General features: G+C 41.1%; 1 protein-coding gene across 1 annotated transcript in view; it reads left to right on the top strand.

Annotated features, from left to right (window-relative positions):
* Positions 1-22,610, top strand: part of LOC308135604 (low-density lipoprotein receptor-related protein 8-like) — a gene marked incomplete at both ends in the record, with an annotated part of 83,980 nt that overhangs the window by 43,288 nt on the left and 18,082 nt on the right. Inside the window, 5 exons of the mRNA XM_080503676.1 lie at positions 11,812-12,201; positions 15,080-15,202; positions 16,738-16,860; positions 21,142-21,261; positions 22,121-22,246. Of these exons, the coding sequence (XP_080359802.1) occupies positions 11,812-12,201; positions 15,080-15,202; positions 16,738-16,860; positions 21,142-21,261; positions 22,121-22,246 (882 nt within the window). The remainder of the gene's footprint in view (positions 1-11,811; positions 12,202-15,079; positions 15,203-16,737; positions 16,861-21,141; positions 21,262-22,120; positions 22,247-22,610) is intronic.

The following is a 22,610-nucleotide window of genomic DNA, read 5'->3' as shown; positions in this document are numbered from 1 at the left end:
TGAGACTGAAAAACAGTTAGCAATTCATTTGGGATGATTTTTTAAATACTACTACTAATAATAGAAAACGTGTATCAGCTTGAGATAAATTGTAGGAGATAAAACATGTGCAGTTATAATTCTTATTGCATGTTTTGAATATACTCTCAGCAGTTAATGTGTCTTTTTTGCAGTGAACTCTCTTTGGAAGAAACTGTCCCTGAATGTGGACGTCCTTGTTTCCATAGCCAGATGGTCGTTGTTGACATAGTTCATATCTGAAGTATGTGGACCGTGAGGTCTTCAAATGTGCTTTGATATAATCTTACTTTTAGAAAAGTGACCACAATCTGGCTTTTCTGAACGGATGTCCAAGTAGCAGAGTGCACGGACAGAAGGTTTGATGAGTTGAATGTGTTAGTTTAGTCCCTCAGACTCGGTGATCTATTATATGACTGAGGCTTGTGCATGTAAATTGTTTTGGCTCTGATTGGGGCTTTAAACTGTTAGAGCTCTCACTGTGTTGAGCATTAATAGATGTTCCCATTGGAGCTATTAAAATATCACAGATGACTAAGTGACTGCAGCTTGAACACTGAACAACCAAGATTGATGGTGAAGTTTAAAGTGTGTTGAAATAGCTCAGACTTGTAAATACAACAAAAAATGCCCAAGCTGTCTTCTTACTTGTAAAGTTTGGAATACTGTCTCAATAAATGCTGCATCGTTGTCTTCACACTACATTATACTCCAGAATCAAGCACAAGCAGGTCCATCTCCGATACCATTTTAGCCTATATTTTAATTGAGTATTAAGTTTGAAAAACTAATAAATGAATAACTAACCTAGATCTACATTTGTCTCACATCTCATCAACACTGTGAGCTACAGACCGAAGGCTTCAGATCATTAACATGAAGCGAGGTCAGGGAGGAGCGGTGGAAATTACCAGATGGTCTGTGTATGTATGTTTCCATGTGTTTTCATTGTGGGCGAGCTATTGGCATCGCAGCAGCTGGATAATTGACATCAAAGCAGCATTAATGCAGTTGTATATCTCGGTTTTGGGTGGGGGGGTTGAATGAACATGTGTGAAATGATGCAGCAGGACATGCCTAAAATTGAGAGTCAAGCATCCTAATGAGCAGGAAGTGTTTTCAGGAGCATTTTACTCCTGCCAGCAAAGGCTCAGCTGTGAACTTGCAGTTGTGCAGCTCCAAATCATGTCTGGGTGCAGTTATGGAAATCCAAAACATTAAAGCATGAAGTCAAAGTCTAAAACCCTTCCAGCGGCACTCAGCAGCTTATGTTGAAGAGACTTGGGAGTCTAAATATGAAGTAGAGATGCTGTCATAGCTGCTGTCCACATCAAGGAACACCTTATCTCAAGTGGGTCAGTGGTTCTGTCTTTTCATTGTCTCACTCAGAACGGTAGTTTACGAGCGGGACAGCTTCTGACATATTTGACAGTGTGAATGATGGTCTGTGGTCTGCATTGCTTGTTTCATGTAACTTCTGCATTGATTCACCAGGTATGCACAGCCACCATAAAAATCTTTTGAGGGCTCAGGGCATCGTCGTTACCTCAAACTCCTTTTCCCCCAAAGTGATGCATCGTGTCACACCAGAGTGCCTCCTTGTTGAGAGAAATGCTTTGTCTGCCTGCGTTATGAACACTAATAGCCTGCATGTTTTTGAATTGAGCCGCCAGTATTTCCTCCTCAGGAGCGTTTGATGGACAGTGGAATAGTTTCCGTAAGTCCCTCTTGGCATCAGGTGTCAGACAATTTTTGGAACTTTCAGAAAGTGACAATCCAACATTTGCACCCACTTAATGTCGTGACTGGCCAGCTGTATGGAGGTGACGGAGGGAGGCAAGTCTGATCAAAAATATAAGATGTTTTTTGCTGTTGATGGCGCTATACTAGTTTGCACTTTCTGCATATAAAACCATCAATAATGTCCAGGAAAAAAACTGTCTACACACAGCTATAAAGCTGCACTAATGCTTCTTGCTTTTCTCTCCTCCCCCCATCTTGTGAAATATTCCCTTCTTGGTCCTCGTGTTCTTTTTAGTCCGTGTTTCTTTTCCTACAAGTATGAAAACTTTTGCATAGTTGTAGTGTACACACTAGCCCTCTCATAACCTCCCACAGTACAATGCAACAGCAACTGCAGCTGACCTGGTTTCTGTTTCGGCTAATTTATTATTGAATTGTAGACTTGAACTCGGACTGACTGACAGGTGAATCATTTATTGGACACTGCAGCTCCTTTGTAGACACGCTTCAGGGAAAACAAACTTTATTCCAGTGACTGCCGAATTAAATCAAGCTGCACTTTATTTCACAGCGAGGCTTTATTCATTCTTTCTGCTTCTCAGTAAATATCTGCAAAATTAGCATTATGACACTGAAAGAGCTCTTTAACGTAATCAATGCAAGTAAAAAGCAAAAATGGCTGAGGCCCCCGGAGGCGTACTATCAGTATGATAAGGATGGTTCCTGTTGTACAGAACCTTTCAGTTGGATTTTAGTGGACGTATATGAGCTGCCTTTTCACCTTTGCTGAAATTGACAAATTTTTGATTTTCCAGACACAGGCTGAAGCAAAGCAAAAAGGTATATTGTAACTGCTTGAAGGTCAACTCGCATATATACATAAATGTCAGGTCAAGTGTATTTGCTGCCAATTTTCCGAGAAGAAAATTATAATTGTGGCTGGCAGAACACTAGAAATGGTGCTGTAACAATGCTTCAATCAATCCAATCATCAGTGTTTTGTATGAGGCACAATAACGGGAAGGAAAAAGCTGCCTGATGTTGAGAGGGAAAAAAGCTTTGGAAATTTGCCAAGACTACTGTATACCTAAACTGTATTGATCTTTCAAGTGAGAGTTTCTTTCAGGAGGCTGGGATATGAGTCGCTGCTATGGTTTATCTCTCTTCTTACATGCTGGCTCAGCAGTCTGCGAACTCCCATTGACTGCGCCTTTCGCCATTAGGCTTCATACATCTACACATAACTATCACTGAGTCATATTTGTTTTAAAATTGCTGCCCATTTTTAGCTTTCAATTACCGGATGAAGACTATGTAGTCAGTGAAACCAGCATTAAGAATCGCATAGCTTTATTGAATTTAGCAACAGAAGTTGTCGATCATTATGATGCTCATACGTCTTTCAGCTGTCCCCTCCCGTCAGTCCAGATAGTTTTCTCTTTTTGGTTGTGGGCCAACTCTGCCTGGGGAGTCCAATGTTTAATAGTGATCATTCGACTAATTGTACCGTCATCAAGCTTCATAAACTCTCCTACATCGTGGCTCCTTTCCTTTCTTTACTGCCTGCGGCGGTTTTCCAGGACTTCAGGAATTTAGTTGTTTCGGGACATTAGCTGTAGTTCGGCTCAGGCGAAGTATATCATTTGGATAACATGTGGTATCTCGTGACTAAATCAATTTGTGTCACCTTCAAATTGCCATTCAAATGCTCTGTGAGCTAAGTGAAGACTTTCAGTGCGATATTCTGTTTGAGCTTGAATCAAAAGGCTGTTTTCCGGCTTTCTTCTCTTCGCTCAGTTGTCCTATTTGAGAACTGGAGGCAGAGGGAGTTGTAAGTAGTGCTGCAACCAGGCAACCATTAGATCAGGGTCATAACGCCACAACACACCACTTGACTGCTAAAACTCAGACCATCTTAAACAATAAGTATCCCAAACAAACAAGATTCATTTGGATTTTTGTTTATCCGGTGGCTTGTGAGAGGCACCTTTTTTTTTTTTTGCTTTTGTGAGCATGCTCATGGTTAATCTTTCTCACACTGGGCATTGAGTTCAAGCTCACTTCACTCTTACTCAACTACGAAAAGAGCAGTTGTGCATCCATGCTGACTGAGCTGGAACCTATCCAGTGAGCTTCAGCATGTTCTGCTATTAGTGGGAATTTACAGCGCACATAGACTGCTGTGGAGTGGAATAAGTAAATCTTGCAGAGGTATCCTGCTAATTGAGTCGTCCACATGTTGAATTATGTATTAAGTAGAATCTAACCCTCACAAGAGAAAGCTTTCCCTGATCAACATTACATTAAGCGGCAGCTTTGGAGAGGCTGCATGGGGAAGTTGAACTGTGTCCTCTTCCCTCAGCAATGAGGAGATTAATGTGCTCTTCATCTCTGGGTGTTTTCTTTTGAGCATGTCTGTCTGCTGGGAACTATTGCAAGACACAGGGACCAGTCTGGGGTTGTGTGTTTTTTGAGTGCACGTATGTGTGTGTGTGTGTGTGTGGGTGTTTTTCAGCAGCACTTAACGTCGGGCTGAGTTGACGGCTTGCTGAGTGCATATGATATTCGTGTGAGGTTGTATTGTTCCTTGTTTTCCGTATTCATATTTAACGCGGCATGGGTAGTACGAGGCGAACAATTACAACCTGCACTCCTCACAGCTGTCTGCCTCTTCATGTGGTGAAAATAAACCGGCTAATGCTGTGCATTAGCAGTGATAACGCTTTCACAGAGGACTGTTTTACGGCTCTCGACTGCTTTTGCTGACAAGCTTCACTTTGAGTTTCACTCTGCTAATCGAAGTCTTGACAGGCCCTCAGTTCAGCTAAATAGTAGTTACTTTGTCTTGCCCCAGCAGTCATTTAAATCCCCCCCCTTGTTCCCAACAATTGGCCCTTAGCTAGTTGAACCTTTTGTGTAGTTTTGGTATCAGTCAGACTTTGACTCCTGCCTTGTCCTCTTTTATCTTGTCCCGGATTTTATCTTAGATGGGAGAGTTGTCTGGTCTCTGTAACTGCTGTGTTTGCTCTGTAGATGTGTGTGAAGCATCGCAGGAAAGGACAGCCACTTTGTCAGTTCCCTGGTGAGATACTGTGACCTGTCTGAACTGGCCGGCAGCGGGTTTGTGTTTCCTCTTTCGTAGGACTGTCATTGGTGGCTGTCCTGTGTGCTTGTGTGTGAATGACCTTGCTTTAGCGACTGTGGCTGCACAAGACCTCAGCTCTGGGACTCATGCAGATTGGTATGAGCTGCAACCTTAAGCTTAAATGTAGGAATATATATTTGACCAGTGCTTTCCGAATTGTGGGGTCGAAGAGGCACGGCAATGGAGACATAATCTTTAAAAATAACTATCATCTGGCTATTTAACTTCAGTTCTGCCATGGCCAAAAATGCATTTCAGTTTCTACAGTGGGAGAGGATACCGCCTGGAATGAGCAAAGAGCAGAAGATTTACAATTTATCTAAGAGAGGGCCATAGGAGTTAATCCCAACTGACAATGGGTGAAAGTTGTCAACCGGCGAGACACAGCCAATCACACTCCTCACATTCTCACCCAGGTAGGATTTATTTCCACTGTTTAACCTTAAAACCCCAACGACACTTCACCAGGTGACCATTTTCTCGCTGTGAGGCGATAGTACTGCTCACTAAGCCCCAGCCCAACAGTGGAGTTGTTATGATAATGATCTAAATTTGTGATTTTCACTGAGTAACTAACTTAAAGGGCTTCACACAAGAACAAAATCAAGATTTTTTTGCACAAATCATAAAGACCTAATCGTAGCCACTGCCATGGAAGGTAAATAAATCCATCAATACCAGTGGAGTGGAGCACAGTGTTTAGTGGGGAAAGGAAACCCCTTCAATGAAATGTACTTTGATGATTCTTGTCATGTTCTGTGGACAGAATGATCTAAAGCTCTGTTTTTGCATCCTGACACGCAGCATCGTCTGCATTTGCCATTTCTTCCTCCTCTCCACCCAATTTTATCTTAACCTTTCATGCTTTATTTGTTTCTGGGTTATGCCTCGCTTCATGCATTCAAACCGCATACACACAGTCCACACTCATCAGCTGTAATGCTAATGTGAGCAGAACAACCAGTCATCGCTTGCCTCCACATCTGAGCTGGTTGCTGCTGGCAACAATCTGCCATCATCAAAGCTGCTTGTGAAAGTAAAATGGGTTATGATGCAAGCTTCTGACGAGCACGGCTGCAGTCACAGAAGAGGTTCTCCCACCGACGGAATAACAAAAGAAATTGGTGGCATGTGAGTCCGATGTAAAGCTCCCACACATTTAGTAATAGGGTTTTTATTAGTTCACACTTGGGATTGGTGATTGGACAAATATATTGGCTGTTGCCAGTTGGCTGACTGGCTGCTTGGCTTTTTGACAATATTTTGTTAATTTGCTACTTTAATGGTCTGCTTCATACAGTGTTCAACTCGATTAATCATGAACCTGGAAGTACCAATTCAAAGCATGCCCGTATGAATGGGAACTACAGAGTTGTGCCATGTGCGCATAAGTTTCACTCCGAACCTGTCATTCAGAAGCTGAAAGTCGAGGTGTCCTTCATTTGACTCAATAAGACTCTGGAACAGCTGCTCAGGCAGTGTTTACATCTAATTGCTTCTTAAAGATTTAAAGGTAATTTATTTTATTTAATTAAACAAGTTCAGCCTATAGGCAATAGTGCAGCCGCATTTCAGGTTCGCCTCAGTCAGCAAACGCTTGTGCAACGTCAGTGTTGTGCCATTTATCTGTGAACTTCAGTTGGGTTCTGTCTGATCACCATAGACTACAGTCATGTTTATCCATTCTGCTTAATAAAGCTAAAGCTGATGCATAATCTGCAAGCACCGACACATTTGTTCTGTTTCTCGAGATGGCAAGAACAATGATGAGGAATTTCAAACTACAAAAAAACCCCAAAAAACAGTAAACGTAGGTGGCTTGATCGCATTTCCATAATAATCGTGCTCACTTCAATCAAGCTGCCAGAAAGTTGAAACAAAAAAAAAAAATGCAGTTCTCTGATCTTGCAAAGTATTTATAAACCTTTGAGGCCTGAAAATTAAAGTGGGCATGATTAATTTAGAAAATGATGCTGGGGGCCTTATGAGGACTTCCCAAGTGTACTGCACTTGAGGTTTTCATGCTGTATCAAATGTTGTGGCTGGAGCGGACTTGGAGAAACTAAGTTAAGTACATTGATGTGGGCCTGTTCTTCTCATCTGTTCTGATTAATCCTGCCCCTGATTGTTCCACTCAACGTCTAATTTCCTTCTCCTTATGAGGCCAGTGGTCTTGTGCCTACCACTGAACTGGTTTTACTACACCAACACGGTTACCGTTGGTCAAATCAGCTCCACTTTAACTTTGCTCGGTACATCACAATGCATGAGAGGAGATGGACAACAGCCTGTTTCCCCAAGATGTAATAGACTCTCAGAAAACTATAAAGAGATACTCCTGTATAAATTACTCTCAAACGACACATAAAATATGAATTGTTGCTGCTGCAGAACTTTGTAAGTTTTGGCCAGTTCCGTGATTCCCAGATGACTCATTTCTATTCTGGCTTGTCAACGTCTTGTGAATTGATGTACTGTTCTTCACTATTTGAACTGAATGTGATTTGCTCTTTACATTTTAGAAACGAAATTCCCTTTTTCCACAGTCCACTTTGCATTGAACTGAAGTGCAATGTGAAATGCCCCCCCGAGTCTCCTCCCATTCCTGCCTGTCTAAATATGGCGCTATGCTCCTCCTTTGAGCTGATTAACCCGGTCCCTGATTGTTCTCACTGTGTCTAATTTCCCTCTCCTCGTCTGTGCAAAAAAAGTCTGTGAGTGTCTTTGTCAGTCCATCTGTTTCCATTCCTGGAAAACCTGTTTTCTCTCAGTGAGTCTGGCTTTTTGTCTGTGCAACCTGGTCCCCCAACATTTGTTGGAGTTTGATTGCTTTGCTTTATCCACGACTTAACTCTTTATATTCGACATCTTGTCTTGGGTTCCCATCATGTAACCCTATCACATGCCAGGTTGATAATTACGAGTTGGGAGATTCTGCATATCCCACAACCCGATAACCCAAGCAGCCTGTAGTGGCTGGAGTCGATGCTGAGTAAAAGAGGGTTTTGAAATCACTGCTTTGAGAAATAATGAACTGACAAATGTTTCTCCTCAATAGAACATTTCTCAGATCATTTTCTCAGCAATTCCAGAAAAGCAGTCTGTTCGCTGGGCTTTATGCCATGAAAACTCGTCAGTTCGACGTCATCGCCACCTGATGAAATATACTCTGAAGGCAGCTCCAGGCCCTGCTTATTGAGCTATCATGTAAAATATTACACTTTTCTCCACTGGAGTTACCAGATGCTGAGGGATAGCAACATTCACATAAAAAATGGTCTTGCTCCTCTTGTCGATTTGAAGCGATCTCTTAAGTGAAACACGTTTTCCAAAATTTCATCTCACCTTTGATTCAGACTAATTAAAGGAAATCAAAGTAATTGATCATAATAAAATGTGTTAACATTATACAGTTTGCCCACAATCATAGTTTTACTATTGTATGCTTTCTTGCTTGCTGGTATGTATTGTGTACTTTTTCTGCACAGGATGAATGACGCTCAGGTTGGTGATGTTATATGTCCTCAAGTGTGCTTCAATAACTTTACTCAATTATGTTGCTATATACAATCGCGTTGCTTTTAGCACTGTCAGAACTTTTTATTTTTTCAGTCTGTTTAGCACCCTTATCAGGAAAAAAAAAAAAAAAGCTCTTTCCAGCTCATTTCCCACCCTAACTTGCATCTATTGCTAATTAAAAATGCTATTCGTTTAACATCTTGGAGTCGTGCTCAGTTCTCTCTCACCACATAGTGAGTCAGAGTTTGGGGACCACATATACCTTGTCCATGTATAGCTTTTCTCCCAAGTTCCAAAAATATGCATTTCATGAGAATTGTCTGTAAATAACTTGCAGGTGTCAATGTGAGCCTCTCCTTCTCTCTTTCGCTCTCGCTCTCTCTCTATCTGTCTGTCTGTCTCTCTCTCTCTCTCTCTCTCTCTCTCTCTCTCTCTCTCTCTCTCTCTCTCTCTCTCTCTCTCTCTCTCTCTCTCTCTCTCTTAATTGATAACTCCAAATACACCCATATATTTTGACTGTCTCTTTCTCTCTGTTTCTCCTGCAATACACTGCTAACCTGCCCAGAGAAATGACTTTTCCTGCAGTTGTTCAGCCAGTTACATCTAACTGTGTCGAGAAACATCTATTTAAATGTACCAACAACCCACTGTGTGAAATGCCAAGTTGCACTGTGACGTGTTTATCTTTCAAAACTGTCTCACTTGCTCAACATCATCAACAGATGGTCTGTGGGCTCAGATTTGCTCTAGAGTCCTGAAATCCATTTAGCTGGTGCCCCCATTGCAACGCCAAGTCTCTCTGCAGTGTAACCAGGCCAATCATGTACATTACTAATGGTCTTCCCCTTGTGTAATAATGCACATGCTTATTGAATCTCCTGAATTATTTAAGACCAAATTAGGATAGAGTGTGAGTACAGACGTATCAGGAGCAGTAGTTATCAAATGCATCAGTTTCACATGCAGCTTGTTTAATATTGATGAGTAAAAGCCTTTTTTTTTTTTTTTACTGCTGTCCCTGTGCTTCTGTGGCATTCATGTTGTTACTAAAGAAGTAATTAAACACAGATGTTTGCAAAGAAAAAGCAGTGGCTGTAACATATGGTGTAATTACACAGTATTGTAAGTAGGACAGTATCTTATTTTTTTGAGCTTAGAACACATTCACCCAGTTCAAGTTGACTCACGAGTCCCAAGTTCTTCCTAATTTTCCCTTTTCAGCAAAGCTGATCATTTGCTGATTTAGTTTAGCTTTCTTTTTTTTTTTTTTTTTTTTTTTGGCCTGCTTGTTTTGCTCCTTGTTTGATGTGTAACATTAAAATAAAGACAAACCAAAAAGGCGCTTCTGCAGAGATTGTAGGTTTTCCACTGCAGGTCTGTGACAATATGCTCCTGCATTAAAATGTGCTGACTGTGTAAAAAGCTGCGTAACAGCAATCCCATCCTGTAACCAGCCATAGCAGCCGAAGGCAGCATCGTTTGAGCCCAACTCCCCGTGGTTTGTGTAAATATCCAATTCTTCCTCTCCCTACACCGGCCTCCGTGCTGCTGTGGGCACACAGTCGGGGCCCTGAATCTGTTCACGGGCTGAATGCTTTTAGCAAGACATGGCAGCAAAGAGAAAAACCTGGAAAAGATACGGAGGAAGAGACAATGATTAAGACACCTTTGTATTTAATTTGAGAGCTACAAAAGTTTTCAACGAGGAAGATCAACACTGCAGTGCAAATTGAAAATGCTGCAATGACTAACTGAACCAAAAAAACAGTCAAACGCAGACATACACTCTTGAAGCCCCAACATCAGAATTATTTCATTATACCTCTTCAATAGAAGTTGGTTGTTTTTTTTCTCTAAACTCGTCCTGCCATGAGCCTAATTCAGCAGAGTGGCAATACTTTAATCTCTAATGTGTCTTTTGTTTACCGTCTCAATATAGAGAAATTATTTTAGATTTATTTTCAGTATAATTTTCAATATCGTTTTACACTATTCCTGAGTTTCTGTTTCAACACCTCTGACAATTAAGCAGTTAGTTTCTGTGTTTTAATGTCTCAGTAGCAGTTCACACAGTCTCTTTTTCATCAATGTGATTGAATTGTCTCGAATCGAGAGATCGGATTGCTCTGTTTACATGAACACTGGATAAAGGTATCGGATTGATTTGTGGGTTCATATTCAGCGAGAGCAATGTCTGGTTTAGTTAGTGGATCAATCCCATAATGCTTTGCACTGTGATCCTGGCTGTTTGTGACATGCACACGTAATCCCTGATTCAACTTCAGCAGGAAACCTGCCGCTATTTAAGATTGATTTGTTTGCTAGACTAATCCAGCTTGTGGTTTTTCTTTAACCTGCGACACCCGAGAAACATTTTCCTGGTTCAGCGTCCAATCAGGAGGAAAGAATGCCACATTTATGCGCTGTGCTGGCTTTTGCATTGAGCGGTTATGATGTTTCTTTACAAACATGCAAAGTTCCACAAATGATAAACCGGGTTGCACAACGTCCTAATTTCAATCAGATAGTCCCAATCTAATCAGTTACAAGTCTTTAGAAAAAGCCATTTTGATCTGATCAGACTTTAATCAGATTAGTTACAGTTCAGGTAGTGATGTTCCATTTTTTCCCCCTCCCTCTGAATAATCATCCAAAACGCTGACAAGAGGTCAATGTTCTGCTCCAGCAGTCTGCCTCCTTACAGCATTATTCTAGCACTGATCACTTCAAGCAAATATGGTTAATCCAAATTATATTGTAGTATTTTGTATTTATTGTAGTAGAGCAGCAGATTACAAACTATCCTAGTTTGACTTCCGAGCACAACCAATTTGGCTTGTGAGAGTATTAAGAAATTTACGAAGAACCTACATTACTAATAACACGTAAGCATGAAAGTTTTGGATTTATTTATTTATTCATTTCTGCTGTAGAGCTGAGAGTAAGTAAACACAGTGGAAACACAAAGAGGCTTTGAGAGAGGATGAAGTGCCAACATGGAGAGCCATCATAGGGAGGACGAGGACCGACTAATGGAAAAGCGAGTTCTCTCACCCGCCACTACTGGAGAGAAAAAGCCTTTCATCTGCTTCTTGTGACAACCACCCCCATCCTGTCTTGTTCTCTGGGTTATGATACCGCTATTGACTTTCAGCCTATCCAAGGAGCTGCATTTCTGTATAGCCAACAACTCTCTTAATAGTCTTATCTCATTAACCTACAGTTTCAGCTTGTTTCATTAAAACAATACTCTTAAGAACCGACTGTCTGCCAGTTCAATAACTCAACGCTCTCGAAACAAAATAATCACATTTTACTGACATAAAGATTTGTTGTTTGCTCGTCAAACTTTGGTCTGAGATTTGCTGTTTCTGTTGGTTCTCTAGATGCCAAAGCATGTCCCAGTGGAGAGTTCATGTGCTCCAACCGTAAGTGCTTGGCCCCCGTCTACGTGTGCGACGGCGACGACGACTGTGGAGACGGCAGCGACGAGCTCAAGTGCAGCTCCCCTCTGACCTGCGGGCCCAACCATCTCCGCTGCAACACCTCGGAGTGTGTGCCACTCATGTGGAGCTGCGACGGAGACCCCGACTGCTCCGACAGCTCGGATGAAGGGCCCGAGCGCTGCGGTGGCGATGGCGCCCCTTACCTGCTGAACCGCCGGGCGAACTGCACCGCTGGCGAGTTCCGCTGTGCCAATGGGGAGTGTGTGCGTCTAACGTGGAAGTGCGATGGCGATCCGGACTGCAAGGACAAGTCTGATGAGTTAGACTGCCGTGAGTTTCTCCTTTTTTTCTTTCTGCTGCATCCAATTCCTGCTTCTTCATACACTGTTCTCTCAGCCTACATATATTCTCCATTGTTTGAGCGATATTCAATCAAATGACTATTCTCTGTTCCTAGTGATATAACAACATGCGGCTTTGTTCAGAAGACTTTCATATAACTATAAGTTTGTGCTTGATAGAAACTTCAAGATCGTGGTTCTCTTTGAGTAGCTTTAATTCATTTCTCACATTTGAGCACTTGATATTACATCTTTTGGTCTATGAGGCTATTATAGTAGCAACATGAATTGAGGCATCGATTTATAATATATGTTTGGTGTGTATACTGAGAATTGTTAATGCCTTCAAAGACCTTTAAATGTAACACAGTAGAGCTCATTGGATGCGAATGTGACATTATAGGAACTAAATAGCTCTGGGTTTGACAAAAATAGGCCTGCAGATAGCACATAGCTACAAATTGGGCTTACAAATGGAATTGCACTTGCACATTCTGATACACACAGACCTGTCTGTGTACCTTCAACCAATTATCATTCACAAATATCAATACACATACCAATTCCAAATTATATATACATAATTTAAATTATGTAAGCCCTATCAACCTTCTTACACTTTATTAATGACATGTAAACAGTGTGAGCGTGCCAGACTACATAGAACACAAAATTATTTCTATTCAGTAAAATCCACTTGTAAATAACTGAGCTGACAGTTAGAGCTCTTCACAAAGATCTAATATGCACACAAAACATTATAAAATACAAACTGTAGTCACAAAATGGGACATACAGTCTTATATACAAGTCTTTTTGCAACTATTAAACACCCATGCATGTGACAAACTGTTGTGGACTGCTTATGTTTGTTCTCTTTGAAATCAATTGCACAAACAACTTTTTCTATTTACAGAACATGAATGACAATAAAGAACATGAAATTAGCTAAATTAGTTAAATTTTTGAATTGCTGCATTAGAATATTGTACTCGAAGATCACAGTAAAGTGTGTCTATATATTGTGCAGTGATATGAGCGATGCAACTGACTTCATGTGAAGCCTTAATATAACACATTTCGATCTCAGTGTTGCTCACAGAGCCATGGTTACAGATATAACTCTTTTCATACCCTCGGCTGCTCAGTTTCCAGGTCTTTTTTCAACTTTTAAAGGTCAGGCTAAATCTAAATTAGACAGTACTCTGTTTAAGATTCTTTTATTTGCACTGCTATGCATACTTCATATATTGCAACGACCACATATTCAAAACTGATTATGCTTAGGATCAAATTTATTTTGCATTATTGTTGTGTGGCAGGAAAGTTCAGGCAGCTGTCTGCTTTGGGAATACAGAATAAAGAAAGGGTCCACAAACAGAATTAATTTCCACTACTGAGGTGTTACTTAGGCATTTAGCATATTTGCTCCCCACTGGGAGTTTGGGTAGAACAGTTTTTTTTTTCTTCTTCTTCTTCTCCAAATGTGTTTCTGTTGATAAACTTGGTGCAGCGATGGTGCCGTGTGATAAAACAGGTTTTCCTATTAGCTGGTCATGGATGGGGGAGCCCTGAAGCTCTAGTCACGCTAAGCCAGAGTGTGAAGCCCAGATAGTCATACTATTCATTATCAAGATGTGCAGTGCTCACATCAAACGTACCTCTCGCGCTGTGTGGTGGTGTCATATGAGCAGCACTTAAAAGAGATTGATGTTTCATTAGGCCACTGGATCCCTGTGTAAAGGAGGAAAGCCTCAGGCGGTGAGAGGTGCAAACTTCATCCAGAAGCTAGAAAGCTATTGAACTCTGCGTTCACCACCTTTGAAATATTCTTTTTACTTTCATGTTTATCTGAGGTTTGGCTTTTCCGTAAAATTAATTTTTCTGCCTCTTCGGCAGCTGAAGACAAACTCTTTTTAACTCTATTACAGGGGTCGGTGTGTGTTTATGAATCTTTTCTTATGAATCCACAACACATTCTTGCAAGTCGGATGCTGTGGGCCAATCAGATCTCTCGACTGATCTTCAAGATACAGAGAAGCACTATATAGGTAGAATAACCCATGTACATGTGTCCAGTCAACAAAGGGCTCATGTTCATGACATTTCCTTCATCCTGCTCCCACCATGAGCAGGATGAAGGAAATCATATCACCTCCAGTCATACATATTGCTTTTTTAGGGTGGTTTAGAAAGGCGATTTATGAGCTCACTGCTGTTGAAAAGCTCGTCTGTGCTTGGGATATTAATGAAATTTGGCATGGCTTCACACAGCCTCCATCTTTGTGTTTTTGTATTGAAGAGCGTTCATATCGCCCCTAAGGCTGACGAGTTGGTCTTTCCTCAGCAACACAAACCGTGAAATAATACAAGTCGTAATCTTCTAATTTTATGCCTGAATGTTTTTGTTTCTCCATTACCCTGTCTTCTCCTATGAACGTGTCACCTTTACTTGAGTTGCATTTCATTTGTATTCTATTCCCTGACTTGTGTATGGTTTTTATTCATTTACTTTTACAACGTATTTATAAATAGTCACATTTTGATAAGTCGGTATATTTTTGCTCTCACAGTTATTGGTCTTCAAATTTGTTTCGGTGTCTCTCGTTTGTGAATCACTGTGAGATGCAATTAGTGTCTTAAAAGGAGGTATAGGAATTAAGATTACCTGGTTGATTGAGAAGTGCAGTACGTTACTGCTCACTAATTGTGACTCCTTTTTTTAACGAGTGAGGCAAACAGAATCAAAACTTGATCTGTAACGAAAAAGGTCTTGGCTTGGATTGGACCTCAGGATGTTTCTCTTGAAGTGATTGAAGGGGGTTTAAAAGTCCAATTTTGTGTGTGTGTCTGTCTCTCTCTTGCAGCTCTGCTGACGTGCCGTCCAGACGAGTTCCAGTGTGGAGACGGTTCCTGCATCCACGGCACCAAGCAGTGTAACAAGGTCCTCGACTGCCCTGACCACAGCGATGAGTCTGGTTGTGTAAATGGTGAGCTTTCCTGCCCTCCTTTTTTTTCCACAACACATTTTATACCAAAAAAAAGCAATTGTTTTTGGATGGTGTGTCTCTGATATTGATATTTCACTCGGTTATCTTGGAGCAGGAAATTTAAGATAAAAGCGGCAGCACATATCCTTCAGGCCACAACAGCATCCCATGTAAATAGCTTCTTAGCTTGTGGTTTGAGTTGAAATATTAACATCAGCTTATTTAATAATAAGTGAAAAGGCTGCACAAATCTTAAACTTTAGACGTGCTATCCTTAAATGACTCACCCAGTGATGCATTAAGGCATTTAAAATGTTTTTGTTTTGAATAATGAATAATGTCTCTGGTGTTTCTCTTCAGAAATCTTAAGTTTACTGCAAAGATATCACACACGCACACACTTAAGCTAAAGGAGTCTTTTTACTTTTGTATGCGGCTGCTGGCTGGTGTTCTGGTTAGGTTTGCATGTTCTTCAAACACGGTTTGAAGTGAATAGAGGACATAATTACATGCATGCTATTGTGAAATCAGGAAAATAAAACAGACCAGTTTGTATATTTGTTAACATCACAGTGAAAACAACTTTTGATTGTTAAATGAAAAGTCATTAAAACATAATTGCACTGCAGTGTGTTCTCACATTGTGCACACGGAGAGTGTTTCCCACACAACAGCATGGAAGGTAACTGAGCAGGCCACCTTGCTGAGATTAGAGGATGTGTGCAGCTTGTTGCATGCAGCTCTTTATCTTCAGCTCACCACGGTTGCTTCTTCATGTTCCATTGCTCGCCTCAATATTTGAAACCAACCTGCTGTCAACAACATGCAGAAAATCTTTATCTTGTTTTGATAGCCGACTCTGGTTATAACCAAACCATTTGATATTAACACAGCATAGAGGGCGGCAAGGCTGATGTTTAACACACAAAACTCAGGAGTTCCCTCTGAATCGTTCATGTTTAAAACATCCAGGTGAATTTGATGACAATAGAAAGTACTGTTTAAATGATGTAGTGAGTCTAAAAACCTCTACTGGCTGAATAATGGTGATCATTGTGGGAAAATAATGTTGGATTTTATTATGAAATTATAAGATCCACCTCATTTCCTGACTTGAAATTTAAGAAAAATTACCTTGATTACAAATGACATTTTGTTGAGTGGATACAACCCAGTCTCTTTTTATATCGAAATCCTTTTTATTTTTGTGTTTAATTTACATGTAATGAATAATTTATTGGACTAAGGGAACATTATTTTTGCAGGAAATTAAGCTTTGGCAATATGAACGAAGACCAGAGATTAAAATTTGTTTTCTTACACAGACATATTATTTGTGGTGAAATGAATGCCTTGATGGAAAGTCTGTTGTTCTGCCACTTGTTTTGTCTGAGCCTTTGGTTATTTGTCAAACCGCTGAAGATATTCAGTTTGAATTCACACATCCGTGACGAGCTTCTGCAAAGAAAAGTTCAGTGAAGTCGATGGTGTAAATGCTGATGTGTTGCTGTTGTGTGTGATTGTTGTTGTTACAGCTACCAAATGCGAAGGCCCCCTGAAATTTCTCTGCAAGAACGGAGAGTGTATCGACAGCTCCAAGGTGTGCGATTCAGTCAAAGACTGCAAGGACAGATCAGATGAGCCCAAGAAAGAGTGCGGTAAGGTTTTTTTTTTGTTTTTTTTTTAATGAGATAGATTGTGTTTTGGCTGGGATGACTGCAATTTACTATGTAATTGCTGTGGCTTTCAAACCAGCAAACTTCGTTACTGGATTTCTTCTCTAATATTTAGGCTGTGATGCGTTTTCCTGCATAAATCAAGGTTATGATATACAATATTTGCATTCTTATGTCAGTGCTTAGAAAAAGGTGTTTTGCCCATAAAGAATAATTGTATTTTCACACTTTCTGATTATAAGTAAAAGCTTTGACTTTATTCCTCGTTGCTGTGAAGTAATGGAAAGCTCAGATATACAATTGGAGTTACTGTTTGTGTCAGCGTTGCTTCAGCCTCTGCCACGAGGGAGTGTGTGCACAGCTATTGTAAATGGATTCACGCGGTTAATGTAGCCGCGTAATCGTGTTTTCCATAACAAAATGCAACTACCTCCCTCCCATTACCTTGCATTTCAAAGGGTGCGGAGACACACTTAAATTAGCAGCGGCCTCTGTTGATGAGCACAAAAGCCTGCGTGTACTAATTACCATCAAACAGATGAGAAAGTATTTTTCCTCTCTCCTGTAATCTCTCTGTTCTCTATCTCTCTTCATGTGGCCACACACCTTAACATAGTTACAGACCATGACCAATGAAACAAATGTTAGAAGGCAAGCCACAGGGCTTCTTTATTTGTTTCCTTGGAAAGACATGAGACAAAGAGTCTCCGGCATGGGACCGTGAGGCACATGCATATGCTGTCATACTGAGAGGAACTTGGGGTTGAGTGGGGAAACACGACAGCTTGGCAGGGTAAACCGACCTGTGCCAGGGATGTAAATTACAGCACTGAAGCAGGTATTCTAGAGAGTAACGCTGCCCGCTGTCCTCCTCTACCTTCATCTCTTCCTCCGTCTCTCCTTCAGCTCAGGTCTTGTTCGCAGCTCATTAAAAGCGTGTCCACACACGCCTCGCTCATCGAATTGCGCGCTCAACCATCACTTCGCAAGATGTTCCCTGGCCGAAACACGCACACACACACATATGCACACACACACATATGCACACAAAATAACACACACATGGAGAGACAAAAAAAAAAAATGTAACCCTCCCCATTTCTCTGAAACAGATTCGTGGATGTGGGATGACAGAGTGATTACATTTTGCCTCATCAGCCGTACATCAGTGAAAATGAAGACGATGCATATGTTTCCGTGCTCAAGTTAATGTTTTTCTGCATTTCCTATTTCATTAGAAATAATGACACGTTACCACGATGCCGATCCATTCCTCATTGCGCCGTCCTCTGTATATGTTCCACCATCGTTTCCATTTAGATGAACGGGCGGCAACAAGCAGTGTTTGACAGCGTTACTATGGCAAGAGAGATGAAGGTGGAGGACAGAAGCAGAGACGTCATGTTTGTTTGCCTCGTGGGAAAAAGCCAGTGACCTCTAAATCATGGCTGTCCTTGGAAATGATCTGCAAGAAGAACTGCATTATTTTCTCCACAGTCTCTCTCGAGGCTTCTTTGTTGGCCACACTGGCCACGTCACAAAAACGAGGCAGAGTGAGACCTCAGATCCAGCTACAGCTTGTGTTTTTTTTCCTCCGACTCAGTCAGTTGTGAACTGAAGGAAACGGAGAGGGAGCTGCTTTGACTGGCACATTGCTGTCACCCATCCAGTAGCTGGCAGATGCAGAGCTCAAAGTCTGCTGGCACTTATACAAAGCAAAGATGAGTTTCTTTACCTACATGAAACTTCAGCTTGCCTCAAGAGAATTAAACTTTTCTAGCTTAGCTATAATGAAGCATATTGATTCATAGCTTTGAAAGATTTTTTTCCTTAGTACTCTATCGATGAAGCAAAACCAGATATCAGTGATCTCTGCAGCCTCTGTCATGCTTACTTTGCATTGTGTTTGATTGTCAGAGATGGCTGCAAGTTGACTCATTTTCAGTTCTATTGTTTTGAATCAGGGAGTTGTTTAACAAGGTTGTTCTTCTACAAATCACTTCTATGTATTTCAGCTACTTGCTTGGATTCATTTGTCCTGAATAATCCATCTGGCATACTGCCTTTTTCATTCCATATTTGTGAGGTGCTGGAGCCGGTTCAAGCCGACAACTGGCGGTGGCGGGTTACACAGGGCCGCAGTCAATCACAGGGGAAACAAAGCGAGACTGTCACTCACACACTCACGTCTACAGGCGGTTTGGACCAGTGGCCAGTTCATGACCTAGACAGCACTGTCTGGATTGTGCAACAACTAGTGCTTATTTTTGAAGTACTCTTACCAGGTAGTTCAAGCATCAGGTATTGCACATGTTTCAGAAATCCCTACAATAGTTGTTCTTACAGTCTCATCTCCCACTATTTCTTTCGAGCCGTCTGTGAATCACCGTTATGACCCTAGAATTGCAGAATAGTGGAAACAAGGGCTCTTTCTGCAGGGGAAATCACTCTACTCGTGCACGAAGTGAAAGCTACAGCCGAGGTGGTGCACAGAACTGAAAACATGCGCTCTGTGTACCAAATAGACCAAAGAGCAAATGGCAAAGTTCACAGAAAGCGGATGAACGCATTGGAATTGTGCATCACCCTCAGAAACAATTCACGACCAATTGCAGAACCAGATGAAGAAATGAGGCTGTGGATACCTGAGATACATTTACCAGTAAAACATTGAAGTTACTATACAGTTTACTGTTTCGTTCTCTTGCTTTTACGTTGCAAAACACCTAAATATTTTCCCCAAAACATGTGAGTGACTAAAAATGTGAAAATATATTCACTCACTTAAAAACATACCAACACATAAGCTTGCTATTTCACACCATGTTAGGTTTCTTCCAAATGAAATTCTTCACAAAATCCACATAGGATTTTATTATCATGCATGAAATAGGCTGTTGCAAGCTTAGCTCAACACTATGCAAACTATTGCATTGGCCCAGGCACATTTTCACAAACAAAAACTGTCGCAAAATGTAAAAGAGGAGTCAACAAAGTGCTCGGTAATGAAGATGAGTTAAGAAAGGGGGCTATTTCTCTTTTGTGGGAGCATATTTGGCTTCTTCTTCAAAACATTTGTTGTCTTAATCAGGATTTATCTGATGCTTCACTACAACTTTTCACTAACTCACACACATACAGTAGCTGTGTTTTCTGTAACTGATGATGTTCAGCTTCTGGGATATTGACAAATGTGCAAAGCTATATTTGATAAGCACATTTTTAACTGTAATAAACACAATTTCATATTGAGGAGCCATTTTTTTTCCCTCTTTATCACCTCTTACCAGTGCTCCATCCTTCACCACGAAGCCTTTTATTGTCTCTCAATAAAACAGCTTGTATGTCACTGAATGAAATGTTTTTTCTTTCCTGTCATTTGTTTCATTTGCTTAGTTTTCTTTTTCTGACTTACTCAGACAGCGGGCAATTTCTTAAACTGAGCATAGACCAAAATAAGTTTGTAAAATGTTATGAATGAGTGATAAGTTGTAGATTCATAGGGGATGTGCAACAGTGACTTGACAAAAAGCCAGTTTTTCTATGCGACTCCATGATACTCGGCTCTCAACTGTATTGAACACATCCGTAAGGAGACTGATAAGCGTGTGTGACTTCTTCATACGCTGTACAATGCACACTGAAGCCAATTTATGTGGCACAATCAAATCTCCATCTCCATCTTTTTTATTGTCTTCTAGCCTTGTGCCAACTGACCTCGTTTTATGAGCAAGTGTCTTGTTGTTCGTCTGTTCATGTCTTAGTTTTTCATTGGTTCTGTCATTTTTAGGATCGCTCTGCCTCCACTGGAGCAGCAGACTTGTTGAATTTGGATGTGCTTCCTCAAATCTGTAATAGACCCTCACAGGACACCTCGCAATCTCAGTTCACGGCAGTAATCCCCTTCTACACATGTACTTCATATCCTCGAACATGAACCAGGCTGTCAGTTGTGCTCTGGGTTTGTTGCTGCGATTCTTTTGAGAGGGCCTGACAAGGATTCAAGAAGGATGGAAAGTGCCAAACATAAAAGCGGTGATAAATGCGAAGATGATTTCTTTTTCCCACCTTTTTCGCATGGCTTTTTCGCCACACGTATTTATACCTCTTTACAACATATCACAATCCTTTACTCGACAGGGTCATGACGGAGGAATAAAAGGTATTTTACTAAATCCGATTTTGACCTGCTGGGTGACCATAATGCCCCTGCCTCATCTATGATTGCTGCATTTGACCACTTTTCTTTTCATTTTCTCCCAGGGCTGAATGAGTGTATGATCAATAACGGCGGCTGCTCCCACGTCTGCATGGACCGGCCGATTGGCTTTGAGTGTCAATGCCCCGCTGGCTATCAGCTGCTGGACAAAAAGACTTGTGGAGGTAAATGAGGAACGTTATATTCCAGATACACAAATATGGAGTTGTGTGTGTGCGTGTCTGTGTGTGTGTGTGTGTCTGTGTGTGTTAAAGTAATGCAGGCCATACTGCTCTCATACACGTGTGGTGGGTGCTTTGCAGTCAAGGATGTGTCTTTGGTGCGTTGAATCCACATTATTGAATCCATGCGAAAGACTGCTGCAATTTACAGGCTCCGTAGTAAATCTGCAGAGGATGCAGTGTTTGGTTCAGAGTACAGGGTGCATGAGGTATTTGCTCGGCATTCTTAAAATGTCTATAATCGCACAATGGTCGGAACTTTTCAACAACACACCCAAAATGTAACACCGCAGTCGGTGTCGGTAATGTTCCACCTGATTGCATTTCTCTATTAAAACAACAGCCTTGCTGCACATGTCCACGAGCATTGCACTGTTTCATGATGTGCTCTCACAATACTAGAAAGGAGTGTTGCTGAGCTTCTGAAAGACCCAACATGAAAAGGGAGTCATACACCGTCCGTCCGTCCCCCCCCCCCCCGCACCCAAAGGAATATGCTGGTTGTAAGAAAGCAGGTCAGGAGACGTCAACGGAGACACTCCCCGTCTCCTTGTGGACTGTTTTACAGTGATCTGCCACTTGCAACTTGTTTCTCCAACACTTTGAGTTATAAATGTGCATTTTTACCATACCATTATGGCTGTCATTTCACTGAAAAGCATTGCAGTGTTTACGCTTTCGGAATTTAGTTTCTTGCCGTGTCTGTCACGTCTCATGAGGGGAAATTAGTCACTTGCTGTCTGACTCACTCTCTCCGTCTCTGAGCTGATGGAGAACCTCTCCTCCTATCTCCTCCCTGCAGACATTGATGAGTGTGAGAACCCTGATGCTTGTAGCCAGAGCTGCATAAACTATAAGGGGGACTTCAAGTGCGAATGCTACGAAGGATATGAGATGGACCCTGTGACAAAGACCTGCAAGGCAGAAGGTGAGTTATGATAATGATGATATCTCTGGTCATGTCTTTAAAAGTGAAGTCAATATAGTGCTTTATCAGAGGGAAACGATAGAATAAGAACATAAAGAAAAAGAATGAAGTAATGCTAAGAACATAGAAACTTTGAACAAAATATGAATTATAATTGAAAAGAACTAAACAAAGTTTACTAAAATGATGGATAAGATTACTACATGTCTATATAAGTGTGTCTTAGCAAATGTCACTGATTCTTCTAACCTCACCTCCTCAGTCAGGTAGTTCCTACCGACCTGCCCAAATCGCAGAAGCTCAGCCAAGGACGAATGAAATATTTTCATCTTTTTCTGTTTAGCAGTGCTGTTGAACCAGTCTT

Source organism: Blennius ocellaris (assembly GCF_963422515.1).
Source record: "Blennius ocellaris genome assembly, chromosome: 10".
NCBI classification, from domain to species: Eukaryota; Metazoa; Chordata; class Actinopteri; order Blenniiformes; family Blenniidae; genus Blennius; species Blennius ocellaris.
Note: the sequence above shows the minus strand (reverse complement) of the source record. Positions and strands in the feature narration are given on the sequence as shown.